The sequence below is a fragment of the Ochotona princeps genome, chromosome 6 (assembly GCF_030435755.1).
Source record: "Ochotona princeps isolate mOchPri1 chromosome 6, mOchPri1.hap1, whole genome shotgun sequence".
NCBI classification, from domain to species: Eukaryota; Metazoa; Chordata; class Mammalia; order Lagomorpha; family Ochotonidae; genus Ochotona; species Ochotona princeps.
The window spans coordinates 5055832-5069907 of record NC_080837.1 but is presented as its reverse complement, the minus strand read 5'-3'; the positions used below and the strand labels follow the sequence as shown (position 1 = coordinate 5069907).

General features: G+C 57.8%; 1 protein-coding gene across 4 annotated transcripts in view; it reads right to left on the bottom strand.

Moving 5' to 3' along the window:
* Positions 1-11169: 11169 nt before the first annotated feature.
* Positions 11170-14076, bottom strand: part of PEAK1 (pseudopodium enriched atypical kinase 1) — a 313213-nt gene continuing 310306 nt past the window's right edge. For all 4 annotated transcript variants that reach the window (XM_058665498.1, XM_058665497.1, XM_058665499.1 and 1 more), the window contains one exon: positions 11170-12799. In XM_058665498.1, coding sequence (XP_058521481.1) covers positions 11642-12799 — 1158 coding nt within the window. In that variant the 3' untranslated portion in view covers positions 11170-11641. The remainder of the gene's footprint in view (positions 12800-14076) is intronic.

The following is a 14076-nucleotide window of genomic DNA, read 5'->3' as shown; positions in this document are numbered from 1 at the left end:
GCTTCCCTCTGGGCAAGGGGGGTGGCAATGGCGGTCCCAGGCCCTATGCCCTGTGTGGTTGCCTCAGCATAGGTTCTCCATCCAGGATAGCTGGGGGACCCAGGCTGGGTGGGATGAGCCCCCCTGGGCTCCACCTGCTGTTCCCCCTCTGAGCCCCAGGAGGTCTGGGCAGCCCCTGAGCTGTGGGCTTCTTGCTGGCCTGCCTAGTATATCCTCCCTCCCTGCCCCGACCCCTGCTGCCAGTCTGCTGAGCCCGGCTGGCAGCCCGGCAGGCAGCTGACAGTCGGAGCCACGGAAGGTCCTTGCCGCCGGCAGGAGTGACATTGCCATGTGTGCTGAGGCTGACAGATGCTCCACGGGAGATTAGGAAATAAGTCTGTGTCCCCTCCCCCACCCCCTCAGGGCCCTGATACCATCGGTAGCACTTAAGAGGCCTGTCTGATGTCATTACAAATCTCCCAGGCGGGGCTGAGCTGCCCCGACCTGGCCGCAGGTGTGGGAGGATGGTGGCTGGCCACGGCAAGGGTGTTTGGCTTTAATTGTGGCCATTAATCTGGCACCAGCAGCTAGCATGTGCTGTAAGAGAAGGGGGCAGGGAGCCTGGCATGTGGGGGACAGTGCACCTGCTGCTTGGCTCTCTGGCAGGTGGGAGAGAGCAGGTCCGCTGTCGGTTCACCTCCTCCCCCTCCTCTGGGAGTGGTGGGTGAGCAGCTGCCCAGGGCAGCGTCGCTGTAGCAGAGGGCGCCAGGCCCTGTGTCCCAAGTCCCAGGATGTGCAGTGAGAGTGGGGAAGGGGTGGAATGGTGTTGGGAATGGGGAGCAGGTTCTGAATCCAGCGGGGCAGGACTGGAAAGAAGGTGTGTGTGTGTTTGTGTGTGTGTGTGTGGGGGGTGTGTTTTGCGGGGAAGAGTGTAGAGTGGGGCCCTCAGCTGCAGCTGTCAGAGCAGGTGTGGGATGACCAGGGCCAGTGGCCTGCCAGGAGCTTGCCTACACTGGCTAAGCTAGGGCCAGGGTGGGATGGAGAGGACTAGGGTCGGGGGGCCGGACAGGGCTCTCCTGGAGGGGCGGGGTTTGCCAGCCCCCCTCTTGCTGTCCTGCAGGGCTGGGGGGGCTTGCCCAGCTCCCTCTGCTCACTTTGGGCCATCCTCTGCTGTCATGGCCTGAGGCCTTCTCCTCTGCCTGTGGCCCCCAAGCACCTGCCAGAGTCAGAATGAACTTGGCTTGGCACACCTGTTGCCTCTGCCCACCTGGAGAACTCAAAGCCCAGCCCGGACACACCTCTTCTTGGAAGGGCCCTACGACTGCCCTCCTTCCTCCGCACAAGTCCCATATGAGATGCCTCTGGGCCCAGTTCCCTGCCTCCCACTGACACAATCGGCACAGTTTCCTTGAGGACCCCAGACCTCCATGTGCTCGGCCTGGCGCACATTGGGGCTGGATGAATCAGAAGTCTGCTCCAGATCCAAACACATCAGATGCACCTGCTCCCTGCCTACCCTTGTGCATGTCCTTCGTCATCAGCCACAGACCTAGTGGGGCACCCCACCCCACCCCACCCCTGGCCCTAAACATCACCCAAAACTAGCCAGCTCTATTCAAAGACACGTGGCCCATTTCATGAATGAAGTTATGACGAGCAGAAAACAACCTAATTCAAGTAAGACGTTTCTACCGAAGTAGTTTAATGGCTTTCCCCCAAAACAAAGTACCGAAGCATTTATTATGCCAAGATACAGCGAAGTGGGAGGAGAGCTGAAATGACAGTAAGCTCTGGGCTGGGGATGGGGGTGGAGGAAGTGGGGACAGGGCAGGGCAGGCATGGTAGGTTCTGGGGGAGGCAGGGTGGTGGCAGGGGGCTGCTCCCGGACCCTGCAATGAACACCCACCTAGTCCCACCATAGATACTCAGCCTTCTTTACTCTCCCCGCTCACCAGTGGGCTTGCCTGCTTACCGGATACACCAGCAGGACTGCATTGCGGTACAGCAGGTTCTTCTGTGGTTTGAGATACCTATGTCCCATAAAAGCATGTCAGAGCCCTGCTTCTAGTTCCAATCCAGCTCCCTGTCTGTGCACACCCTGGAGGCAGCCTTGGTGGCTCAAGTACTTGGGGCTCCTACCTCCTGCATGAGAGACCTGGATGGAGTTCTGGGACTCTGCCATCGGCCTGGCTCAGCTGTGACTTCTGTGGGCACTTGGGGAGTGAACCAGCTGATGGAAGAACTCTCTTCCTCGTCCTCTCTCTCCCGCTTTCTCTCTCTCCTTGCTCAGTGACAACCCCTGGATACGACTCAGTTTTTCCCCAGGAGCTGACAGTACTGGCGCATTTACTAATGACAGGCAGTAATCATTGGCTAGACCATCTCCTCTCCTCCTGGTAATGACCATGGGAGGTGGGAGGAGTCCACACCTGAGGACACAGAGCAGGTGTACCCCAGACCCAAACCCCGTCAACAAGTTCAGAATCACTGGGGGCCCCAGTGTGTGAGGGTATTCTGAGTCAAGGGACATGGGTGGGACCACAGCTCCTGTCCTCCTGAAGGCTCCCTGAAAACTCAGGCACCTTGACCTTGGCCAATGGAAGTCTCCCCAGGCAGCCCTGTGCTGGGGTCAGCCCCTGTCAGACAACCTCGGACAGGATGAACTAAGCCCTTCTCACCCCCACTCCAGTGTGCTGATATAGACTGAACCATACTGAACCTCAGCCAAAAACGTCAGAGAGTGGGCAGGATGGGGATGGGGGACAGTAATGCGATGGGGGGCGGGAGGAGAAGGTAGCAACACCATTGGTGATAATCACTGCTGGATGGTACAGGGTCCCAAGGCTTTGGGCCATCCTCTACTGCTTCCCCAGGCCACAAGCAGGCAGCTGGAGGGGGAGTGCCTCCAATTTTGATTCCATCTTCGATGAGCTATCAGGAACACGCTAGGTCTAACCAGAACAGGCTATGTAAATGAGTGAGATGCGCTCGGCTTCGCACTTCTCACTTGTAGGAAGCTCAGCAGCGTCTTCCCGGTGACACCTCTGTCCCGGGGCTGCAGGGCTCGGGGTTGGTGCCAGGGTGGCCGTGGTTGTTCACTTCTTGGTCTGTTCTTGATGTTTTCAGTGGACAGAGGGTGATCGTCTTTAGTCAAACTTATCAATCTCTCCCTTTCTGGAGACTTCTGTTGTTGCCTGGTGCTCAACAGGGAGAGCTTTCTCAATAAGAGATTAACCACGCAGCAACTTAGCATTCTGTCCACTTAGGTTTTTTTTATTAGAGGATTGCAACTCTTTGTTTGATCTGTTTGGTGTTCTACAGGTCTCCAGTGTGTGGGTTAATTATTTTCCGAATAGCCGACGGTACTAGTGCAGTCAGTTGCATGTGACTGGGTCCCTCCCCACACAGCTACAGGCCACTCACCGGATCTTACACTTTTATAGATAACGGCTTCATTTTTAGGTCACCTATTATATTACCTTTCCCTGTTTTAAAAAAAGAAAAAAAAAAAAGCCTTAAAATGTTTATGTGTTTGCTTGAGAAGGAGAGGGAGAGAGAGGGAGGGAGAGGGAGAGAGGGAGAGGAAGTGCTCCCTTGGCAGGTTTATGTCCCAAAAGCTTGCAACAGCCCCAGGTGGGTGCCCCCTGGTCTCCCACGTGGGTGGCAGGAAACCCCGTGCTGCCCCCAGGGTGCACCTGAACAGGTAGCAGGGGGTTGGGAGCAGGGTCTGGACTTGAACCTGGGCAGTCCAAAGGCGGATGCTGGCATCTCAATCCAGAGTTCCCGTGGTGAGGCCTTTATGGCCTTGATTAGCATAAGAGGTTGGAGGCAAAATGAACATGAAATGGGAGATGAGGTAGATAGGTTGCCAGGGGGAAAGCCTGTGAATGGCTGGGTGGGTGTTGGGGGGGCTCCCCCTCCCCCACATGTGCAGGTAGAGCCTGGGCCTAACCCTCCACCCCAACTCCCTGCTAGGCCCATCTCTCTGGCTACATGGTTCAGGTGTTGATTGGAGGGGGTGCCTGTCGCCAGTCGCCCCCATGTGAAGCGGTGGGATTACCACTGGCTTTCTGGTCGCTAGGTCTGCATTAGGGTCTCCGCCTTGCCAGGGGCCGGCTGTGCAGCCTGGGGTCAGGTGCTTGTCCTCTCTGAGTCACGGGGATCTTGGGGGTTGCCATGAGGGCTTTGGGCCTGACACACAGGAGCAGCTGGTACGGTTCTCCTCCTCCTCCTCTCCCTTGAGACTGCGTCACAGCAGGTGGCAGCTAAGCCAGCCTTGTCCCAGCTCCTGGGAAGGAAGGAAGGAGCACCAGATCCAGGGCTGTGAAGGAGACAGAAGAAGATGGGAACATGGGTGTGTGCAGGGCATCCAAGCCTGCATGCTGGGACAGTCAAGGGGCCTGCCTGGAGGAGGTGGCTGCCACAGTCTATTGCTCATAGCACTGGGCCATGCTGAGGCAGCAGCCTTAGCCTGCTTTCTCCATTAGAAAAATGTGGGGGTGGACAATTCCATATCCTGCCTGAGAGGACCACTAAGCCAGTGGGTGGTAGATGCTCCCCATAGGTGGGCACACAGGAGCTCAGGTGAGCACTCCCGCCCACTCTGCCTGGGAGGAGGCAGGGTCTGCAGTGGACTGGAGAGGAAGACAGTTAAAGTGGTCATCTGGCTCATCAGTGTGGACGCCTGTCTGCCGGGGTCCTCCTCCCAGCTGAAGGCCTGGGACCCATGGCTAGGGAGGCGGGGCTGAGGTTCATTCTCAGCAGGGAAGAAAGTTGCCTGACGTTCCTCCAAGCCAGGCCAGGCGTGGGACTGTGGCTGGGCCAGATAAGGAGACACAGGCAGGTGCCCAGAGCTAGCCTGCCTGGCAGAGGAGGGCTAAACAGCAGCGCTGGGGGCCAGACGTCCTTGTCTGCTGGCAGAGGGACAGCAATGGTTCATCCCAGAGACAGGCTGGCCTTACTCCTGCAAACTGCCTGTGCTCCTCACTCCCCTTCAGCTTCTGCCCATCCTGGCACATGGCAGCTGGTGCCCAGAAGAACAAGTGCAGCCAGAACCTCCATCCTTAGTGGCTCTGGGACCCCACCTTCGCCGCAGGGAATCGCCTCTCCTCCCCTTTGGGTTCCTGTGCTCAGGGCAGTCACACCAGCCCCAGAGGCAGAGGCTTGTGCAGCTCGGGGCTAGCGTCGGGTGGATCCAGACGTAGCCATCTCTGGTGGCCAGATGTGCATGGAAACGTACCACAGAGCTGGCAGGAGCATGCGTGACTTGCGAGCCCAGCTCCCGTGGGGGCGGGGAACAGGGGGTGGTGCTGGTTGGGCTGCACTGCAGAGGGCATGACTCCTGTCTCTGAAGACAGTACCTCTCTGTCCCCCAGCAGTCCAGGTGCTTTCTTAAGGACCCCTCCCCCCCCCGCTTATCTCTCCCCCTGCACCCCCACCGATCAGATCCCCCAGAACTCTCCCCAGTCCCTCTTGGCCTCTGAGGATGAGCCAAGGGCCCAACCCTTCTCGGCCTTTCCATTGCTTCCTGCACCTTAAAAAAGACAGGGTGCCTGGGGCCCCGGGCTCTGCACCCCTCCCGAGCTCTGCCTCAAAGCACTGCTTTTCTTGCCTGCCCACCGTGGTTCAGAGCTCCTAGCGCCTCGCAAGTGGAGCACCTAAGCAGGCTGGCTTCAAAGGCAGCGTAGGGGGCGCGCGGCCGGGGGGCTGGCAGCACACTCGGGGGGCAGACCCCAGCTTGCAGCTCTCCCAGGGTCGGTTCACTCGGAGCCAGGACAAATCCAAGTGGCTCAGCCGGCTGCGGTGTGTGGAGGCCCTCAGAGCTCCATCGCCTCTGCACAGCCCGGGTCAGAGAGAAGGGTGGTCTCACAAAGAACCCTAACCCTGACAGCAGGAATTCCCACTGACCACTGGAAAGCTTTGCTGAGCCCACCCGTGCGGTTCTGCTCACAAAGTGAGCCGCTGGAGAACACAGCTCGGGCGCTCATCTGTCTGGCTAGACCAGTCTGGGAGTGGCCTCCCCCTCATCCTCTCAGTGCACGGCAGGGGAAGAGAGAGGGCCTCACACTTACAGCTTCGCTTGAGTAAGCAGCCCCGATCCCCCATGCACCCAGACCCAGCTTCGGAGCCGGGGTGTGGCGCTCACAGCTGAAAATGTGGCTTGGTCTCTCCGCTCACAACTGTGTGGGCCTGGTCAGTTTGTGTGTCAGAGAAGGGCTCAAACACCCAGCGGGGCAGAGTGACCTCTGCGGGTCGGGGCGTTCTGAAAGTGAGGCGGGGCGCAGGGTTAAAGAGGCAAGCTGGCACCAGCACTGTTCTCTGCCCACTCCTTTTGCTGAAGCCAGGTGGCTTCCTGTCCCTGCCCCCGAAGCGTCCACTCTGAGCTTGTCTGCCTTGATGAGGATGCTGTGTGTGACCACGTCTCTTCAAAGACCCTAGGCCCAAAGCTGGGGGATCCTGCTGCAGGTGCCGGGCAAGGCTGTGTGGGTGCCAGCCCTCGTCAGCCCGAGCCACGGCCAGCCAACACGTGGCCGGCCACCAGGGGGCCACCTCACACCGCAATCCAGCAGTCTCGCAGCTGGGAGAAAGCCCACACTGCCTTCCCAGTTTGGCTCCTAGGGCTCACGTTTTCTCAAAGCAAAATAAGGGCGACCCAAGAAGCTGTAGCAACGGTGTCAGGAGGAGATTAGCAGCCGGCTGGCTAAAAGCCGTCGCCTCCTGCTGCATGGATAAGGACCCAAGACAGAACCACAGCTGCAGGCAAACCCTCTGCCCCCCAGCCCACCCATCAGCCAGGACAAGCGCTTGGAGCCTGGTTTGTAGTGCGTATGAAAATGAGTTTATTTACACAGTAACATGAGGCCACGGAGTACACAGCAAAGTACCGCAGCAAACCCAAGGGAGGCACCCCTGGTGGCAAGAGGGGGCCTTTCAGGGGTGAATGCCCAACCACTCTGACACCTAGGTAGAGAGGCAAACGCTCTGGGAGGAGTGGGGCGGGCCGTGGGGAGGAGGAGAGCTGGGAAGGAGGGCTGGCTGTCAGCACCGCAGTCGCCATGAGACCCGGCCTTATGCCCAAATGCGCTGCCAATGCCCTCGGCACAACCCTGCCCCCTGTGCCCAAGCCCTCGGTGCTCTCTCCAGCTGGTCAGGGGAGGGGATGTTCAAGCGGGATCTGCCGCAGTGTGGTTCAACCTTTCCTAAATGCTACTCTGAAGCCATGGGGCTGGCTCCACATTCAAGTCACCGCGGGCGCAGATGCGCCCACGCACACACACACGCAAAGTGGGTTCTCTCTGGACTACAATATTTGTAGCAAAATATATAACTCTGTACTTCTGCTATGTTAAAAAAACTTTCGACCTCTTTTGATTCCCTGAAACTTTCTTGACTAGGAAACAAACAAGCAAATCACAAGGGTAGGGGGAAGGTATGGGTCCAAGGTGAGAAGTTGGAAGGAGTGGGGTGGGATGCAGAAGGCAGAAGGGGCTTCCTGGGCGCAGACCACCCAGCTGCTCCCGGAGCCAGCCAGGGGTAACCCATGTTTTGTGGCTGCAGGGAGGGGCGCTGGGCAGTGTCTGTGCCCTGTGTGCTCTGGGCACTTACAGAAGTGTTCCATGACCCATGGTGACGATAGATAGCCAAGGCCTTCGCCAGAGGGTTTAGAAAATAGCACAATTTGTTAAGAAATGCCTCAATGGTTGTTTAAACAAACTCGCTGAGACAATCACGACCTCAAACAAACAAACCAACAAACAAACCGAGCTCCCTAGCTCTTAGTGACGCTGAGGCTTTGAGGTGTGGCAACAGCCACAACCATGATTGGGGTGGTTGGGGATGGCGAGGGGACAGTCTCCCAAACACAGAGAACTGTCTTTGCTTAGGACTTATATCATCATCATCATCATCTTGCTTTTTCTTTCCATCTACTGCATGAATTTCTTAAAACACAAACTCAACTGAGAAAAAAAAAAAACTAGGAGTTTTTTTAAGGGTTTATTAGATCAGCCAAATGCCCTGCGGTGGGTTCCCAACCCCAACAACAGGCTCTTTGGTATAATCTGCGCCTGGCAGCTTGCACCGCAGCTCCTCCGACTTTCTTGGGGGAGTCCCCATTTCCACCTGCGGCAGCCCCCCACTTTCAGGGTCCCGGAGGCAAGGGCAGCGGTATGTCAGCTCACCTGCGCCCGCACCTCAGGCCCTGAACAGGAGAGGCCGGGCCAACGCGCAGGCTCCGGCGTGCATGCGCCCTGGCGGCAGGTGGGGCCCTGGAGGAGGAGGAGGATGCTAGCGCAGGGCTACCGACCCACCGAGCTTGCCGCCTGAGCCCAAGGCCCGGATCTCGCTGTCACAAGGCCTGCTGAACTCATCCTGGATTCTACGGCTGTTGATAAGGGTCAGCTCCTGGGCCTCCCAGCAGCGTGTGGAGACCCGAGGGCCTTCCCGTGGCAGCAGCAGTGGCGGCGGTGTGCGCAGTGCCGTGCGCCGCCGCGCGTCCAGGCGTGCTCTGGGCGTCTCGGGCCACTGCCCGTCTCCAGAGCACCTGAGTGTGTCAGCGAGACTGTCCACGTTCGGGAGGGGCTTAGAGCAAAGTGCCAGTGTGGGCTTCATGGTTCAGACTCCAGATACAAAGCTAAGAATCTTCGCAGGACAGACTTAAGTAGAAAAGAAACCAAAACAAAACCTCCACCCAGCACGGAAGACAATAACTTGATGTTACTTGAGAAAATGAGGTGCTAGATATACTAATCATGATCCAACTTATATTATATATATATATATATGTATATGCGTTTATATAACTTGTGTATCTATGGAAAGTAGGGTTTCTTTCTAGTTGATGTGTGAGATGAGAGTCGTTAAGATGGAGTCACACTGGGACGACACTCCTGGTGGCCATGGGCACACTTGCTGGCCGCAGCTCTGTGGCACCCACATTTCTCTGCCCGGGGTCGTTTCTCGGCCACCGCCCTGAGTGAGACTCCTCGGGAGTCCCTGTCTGCTGGCTGGCATTGCTCGTTTGCCCTTAGCAGCCATGTGAATCAAACCAGGACCCACCAGTGGTGATGCCAGGGGTGCACCAGCGCTACTGATGAAGGGAGGGGAGCCAGGCTGTCACTACTGTAGATCTAAAAGGAAGACTGGATAATGAATCTTCGCAGAAACCAGATCAAAATAATAATAATAATAATAAAAAATACCTAGAAGGGGCCCAGCAAAGGCTAAAGCCCTTGCCTTGCATGTGCTGCTGGGATCCCATAAGGGTGCTGGTTCCTGTCCCAGCTGTTCCACTTCCCATCCAGCTCCCTGCCTGTGCCCTGGGAAAGCAGTGGAGGACAGCCCAAAGCCTTGGGACCCTGCACCCGCGTGGGAGTCCCGGAAGAAGCTCCTGGCTTGTGGCTTTGGATTGGCGCAGCTCTGGCCGTTGCGGCTACTTGGGGGAGTGAACCAGCAAATGGAAGATCTTTTTCTCTGTCTCTCCTCTCTGTAAATCTGCCTTTCCAATAAAAAATAAAAATAAATCTTTAAAAAAGATACCTAGAAATGTAACCAAGAGAGCGCGGGGTGGGGAGGGGGACACAACACACATTCTGCATTAAATATGTCACCTCATTAAATAGTCCATATTCAGATGTACAGGGGCAAGGCACCGCAGGAGGGACAAGGGGCGTGGGAGGCAGGGTAGGGGCGTGGGAGGCAGGGTGGCGGCCTGGGTGCTGCCACTGCAGGGCGGGATTGGGCGAGGAGTCGTGGGCGTATGGGGCTGTGCTAGGATGAGCGCTCAGCCCCAGCTGCCAGCACGGCATAGCTGCGCCCTGGGACGCCCTGGACTGCTGGCCTGCAGTACCATGCCCACCCTGTGGCCATCCCTAAGGGGCACAGCCTGCACCCCAGTCAGAGGAGGCAAGATCCTGGTGGGCCACGTGGCCCTCGTTCCTGGGGGTGCCCCCCACTGTTGGCTCCATGGGGAGCTGTGCATAGCCCCTTCTCTGCAAAACCACAGAGCATGGGGAAACACATTTCTTCTTTCTCAGTCCCCTTTGCTGAGGGAAGTTATGCCCAAGGGCCCTAAATATGTTCCGGGTTCAGGGCTCCTGAGGCTGCGGCCATGCCTGCCACAGGACACCTCACCTGCCTGGCTGGGGGTGGCCAGAAACCCGGGGCTCCCTTGCTGTTGGAGCATGGAGACTGTCTCCCCCGCCACAAGCTGCTCCCCCAAAGGCCTGGCTTCTGCTTCCAGCACACGTGGAAACACACACGCACACACAGCCCCCATGTTCGAGTGACTCTTGGATTTCAAGGTGGAAGTAAACAGATACTCACAGTTTTGAATGAAACAAGCACACATGTGCACACACACACACACACACACACACACACACAGATTGCACATCTCCACAGTGGAGCGGTGGAGGGGGGATGACACAGCATGCGGCCTCTCACCTCAGCTATCAGAACTCCTATGAGCTGTCCTCTGCGGCCACCTCATAGCCTCAGGGAGCCCAGTGGCCTCCCCTCCCTGCGTCTCCCCATCACCCCTGCAGCCAGGTTCCTGTGCCCTCCAGGGTGACCTCAGCCCTCAGCTGACAGCCATTTCACTGGGGGCTACTGATGATGGTGGCGTCAGGAAGACCAGTTAACACTGGATGTGGCCTGCACGAAGCTGGCCAATTCTTGCTTGGGGCTTAGGGGCTGGGGGTTGGGGAGACCCTGACCTGGCTTCCTGGCAGCTCTGGCTCACAGCTCTGACTGCCATCAGGGATGCAGAGTAAGCTCTGGGCCTTGACCGGGCTTCCCCCAGAGAACAGCACACGTGGGAACGTCACCTTCCTCCTCATGTCCCATGGCTGTTTCTAAGCCCTGAGTTGACTTCCCACCCCGGCTGAGGCACCTGCTCAGGTGTGACAACCCACAAGCACTTGAAAACGCCACTGTCCCATGAAGGGGGAGGAGACCTGGCAGTGACAATGCAGGGGACATTTCCGGGGCCGTCCTCCATGTGGGACGCACACTCGTGGTTGCAGGAGGTGGAGACAGCCTGTGACCCAAGGGGTGGGATCTCCCCTTTTCTCTCTGCCACCCGCTGAACAGAGCAGAGACCCCAGGAGCCCAATCTGGGCAGGTGCCAAGAAGGGCCATTCTGCCTGGTCTGAGACTCACTTACTGGTCCAGTGAAGGCAGAAGGGCTCTGCCATGAGAGCGGATGGCACGAGGGTGGGCGCAGCTTCAATCTGTCCCTCACTTAGAACCCTTGGTGCTAAGCGCTGTCACACACCTCGGAGAACTGGACACGGCTTGCTGAGTTGGCGCCAGGGGAATGGTCGGTCCCTTCAAGGCACGAGCCTGTCATCTCTCGCCTTCCAAGAGCCAGGGAGATGATGCCTCATGGGCGGGTGTGTGCACAAGTGTGTGCGGGGGGATTGGGACACACTCGGCTTCTCCCCCAAGCTGTGGGGAATCTTCCTGAAGGCGCTAGTTTGCTCACTGGACAGGGATGGAAGGGCTGGCTGGCTATAGCTGGCTGCTTTTCCTTTTCTTTTTTTTTTTTTTTCCTTTAATTCTGCGTGAGTAACTAGGGGGACGGGGAAGGAGGCGAGTGTGCAGGTCACATAGTGAATATGAAAAATATAGAAAAAAAGCAGCCCTGGGCCTCGCTCCACCCCTAACGGTGCTGCAGGATTTTCACGATACAACCCAGAGAGTCCGTGGTAGCAAAAGCCAGGTACTGAGCGCACAGCCAGTCCTCGAGGCTCACCCCGCCCTCCCTGTCCAGGGACTTCTCGGCAAATTTGATCATTAGCAACGTCCGCTTGATGTCCAGCCAGTTCTGGAGCAGGGCATTCCTCTGCGCCGGGCTTGGGGAGGCAGCCAGGGTTTGGAAGAGGTCTTCCCGGGGGCCCCAGAGCAGACACTGCAGGATGCCTCTTGCGTCGGAGATGAGGATGCGCTCCGAGGGGTTGGGGTTCAGGAGGCAGCCGGCCAGCTGCTGCAGGCCACGGGAGTAGTGTGAGCGCAGCGGGATGCGCGGCAGGTCGGCCCGCGTGTATTCTTTCTCCTTCAGCTCTGGGTGTTCGTCGAAGGGGTTGGGCAGGTGCAGCATCTCGTAGATGAGGATGCCTGTCTGGAACTCATCACACTTCTTGTACTGGGTGGCTGTGATGATCTCGGGCGCCAGGCGGGACTGATCCCGTAGGATCTCGGGGTCCACCAGGTGACTCTTCTGCTTGGCCTGAGAGAAGTTGCTCACGATTAGCCGTGTGGGACAGGGCGAGGCGGGGCTGGGCTCAGCGGAGGCACCCGGCTGGTAATGGACGAGCAGCAGGTTCTCCAGGCGGAGGTCACAGTGAGTCACGTGGTAGGGTTTGAGGTGCTCAAGGCCTGAGCACAGCTGTAGGAGCAGCAGGCACACCTGCCTTTCGTACACGTCGGGGCTCTTCCCGTGCTGGGCCAGGGAGTCCCGTACAAAATCGGCCACAGTGAGGCGGGGGACCTCCCGGGTAATGACCACCACGTGGCTTCTCTGCCTCCTGCCTGGGACCCCCTGGCTGTCCTTTGGGGCCGACTCAGATTCCGGGCTGGGCTCAGGGGCTTGCCCGCGACTCTCTTCTTTCACTTCTGCTCCATCATCTCCCGCTTCTTCCTCCTCCTCCTCCTCCTCCTTCTCAGGGGCGTTGGGGTCTTCCCAGGGAAGCAGTCGGCTGGGAACCTCGGCCAGGAAGTGTCCGCAGTCCTGCTGGATGTTGAAGTGGACGGCCAGGCTCTGCCGCACGGCCAAGCTGTGATAATACTGCTGCGACTCTTTTGCTTTGCTCTTACAGATCTGAAAGGACAAAGCAGATAATTCCATTTACAAGTCAGGCTTTCATCAGTGCTCGTAAGGAGAGTGTGGCCTGGATCTGGAAGCAGGCGCTGGCATCTTCCCAGCAGGTCTTTGGCAGCCTGTGCCTGGTGATGGCAGCCACAGTGGGCCGAAGAAACAAGTTGGGGACCATGTGTCTCATGTGGGAGGGTTTTCTGCATTTTAGGACATTTGCATAGTTTTCGAGTTGAGCATCCCTAATCCAAATCACTCAAAACCTAACATCTGGTCCTGTGCCGTGGTGCAACTCGCTAATTCTTCCCCTTCAAGCACTGGGATCCCATATGGGCACTGGTTCATGTTCCGGCAGCTCCACTTCCCATCCAGCTCCCTGCTTGTGGCCTGGGAAAGCAGTCGATGACGGCCCAAAGATTTAGGACCCTGCACCTGTGTGGGAGACCCAGAAGAGGCTTCAGATTGGCTCAGCTCTGGCCGTTGTGGCCATTTGGGGAGTGAACCAGTGGAGAGAGGATCTTTTTGTCTCTCCTTCTCACTGTAAATCTGCTTTTTAAATAAAATTAAGTCTTTAAAAACAAAAACCCAAGATTCTTGAGGCAGAAGTGAATTTTGGATTTTGGATTAGGATGCTCAGTCGGTGCCCATTTCCCCTGGCTGTGTGTGGGTGTGTCGGTGCTGGGCTGGGCCGTCTGCCCTGGCTGTGTGTGGGTGGGTCGGTGCTGGGCTGGGCCGTCTGCCCTGGCTATGTGTGGGTGGATGGGTGCTGGGCTGGGCCGTCTGCCCTGGCTATGTGTGGGTGGATGGGTGCTGGGCTGGGCTGTCTGCCCTGGCTGTGTGTGGGTGGGTGCCAGGCCAGGCTGTCTGAGCTGTCTGTGTGTTTTCTCTCTGGTGCCCTGGCTTGCCTGCCACAGGAAGCTGAGGACCTGAGAACCGACAAAAGGAAAATATCCCGGGGGTTAGCTGTTTATAAACACAAGCCTGCCTAATGCCAAGGCCTACTCCACTCCCCGCCCTTTGTCTAGGAAGCGGGAGAGCCGGAAAGTGCTGTTTGCCCAGGGACGCAGGCAGGGCTTGGCAGTCTGTGCCTCTTAGTGGCGGCCAGGGCGCCTGTCACCCTTTGCCACCAGCCACCCTTTGGGCCAACCTGCTCGTGGGCTAGGTGAGCTGAGGGTAAGCTCCCAGGGACTGTCAGTGCAGTGGTCATATGCAACCTGGCACTCTCTGCTCCCCAGCAGGGTTTGGGGGAACAGGGAGGGTTGAGCAAATACACCATTTGACCT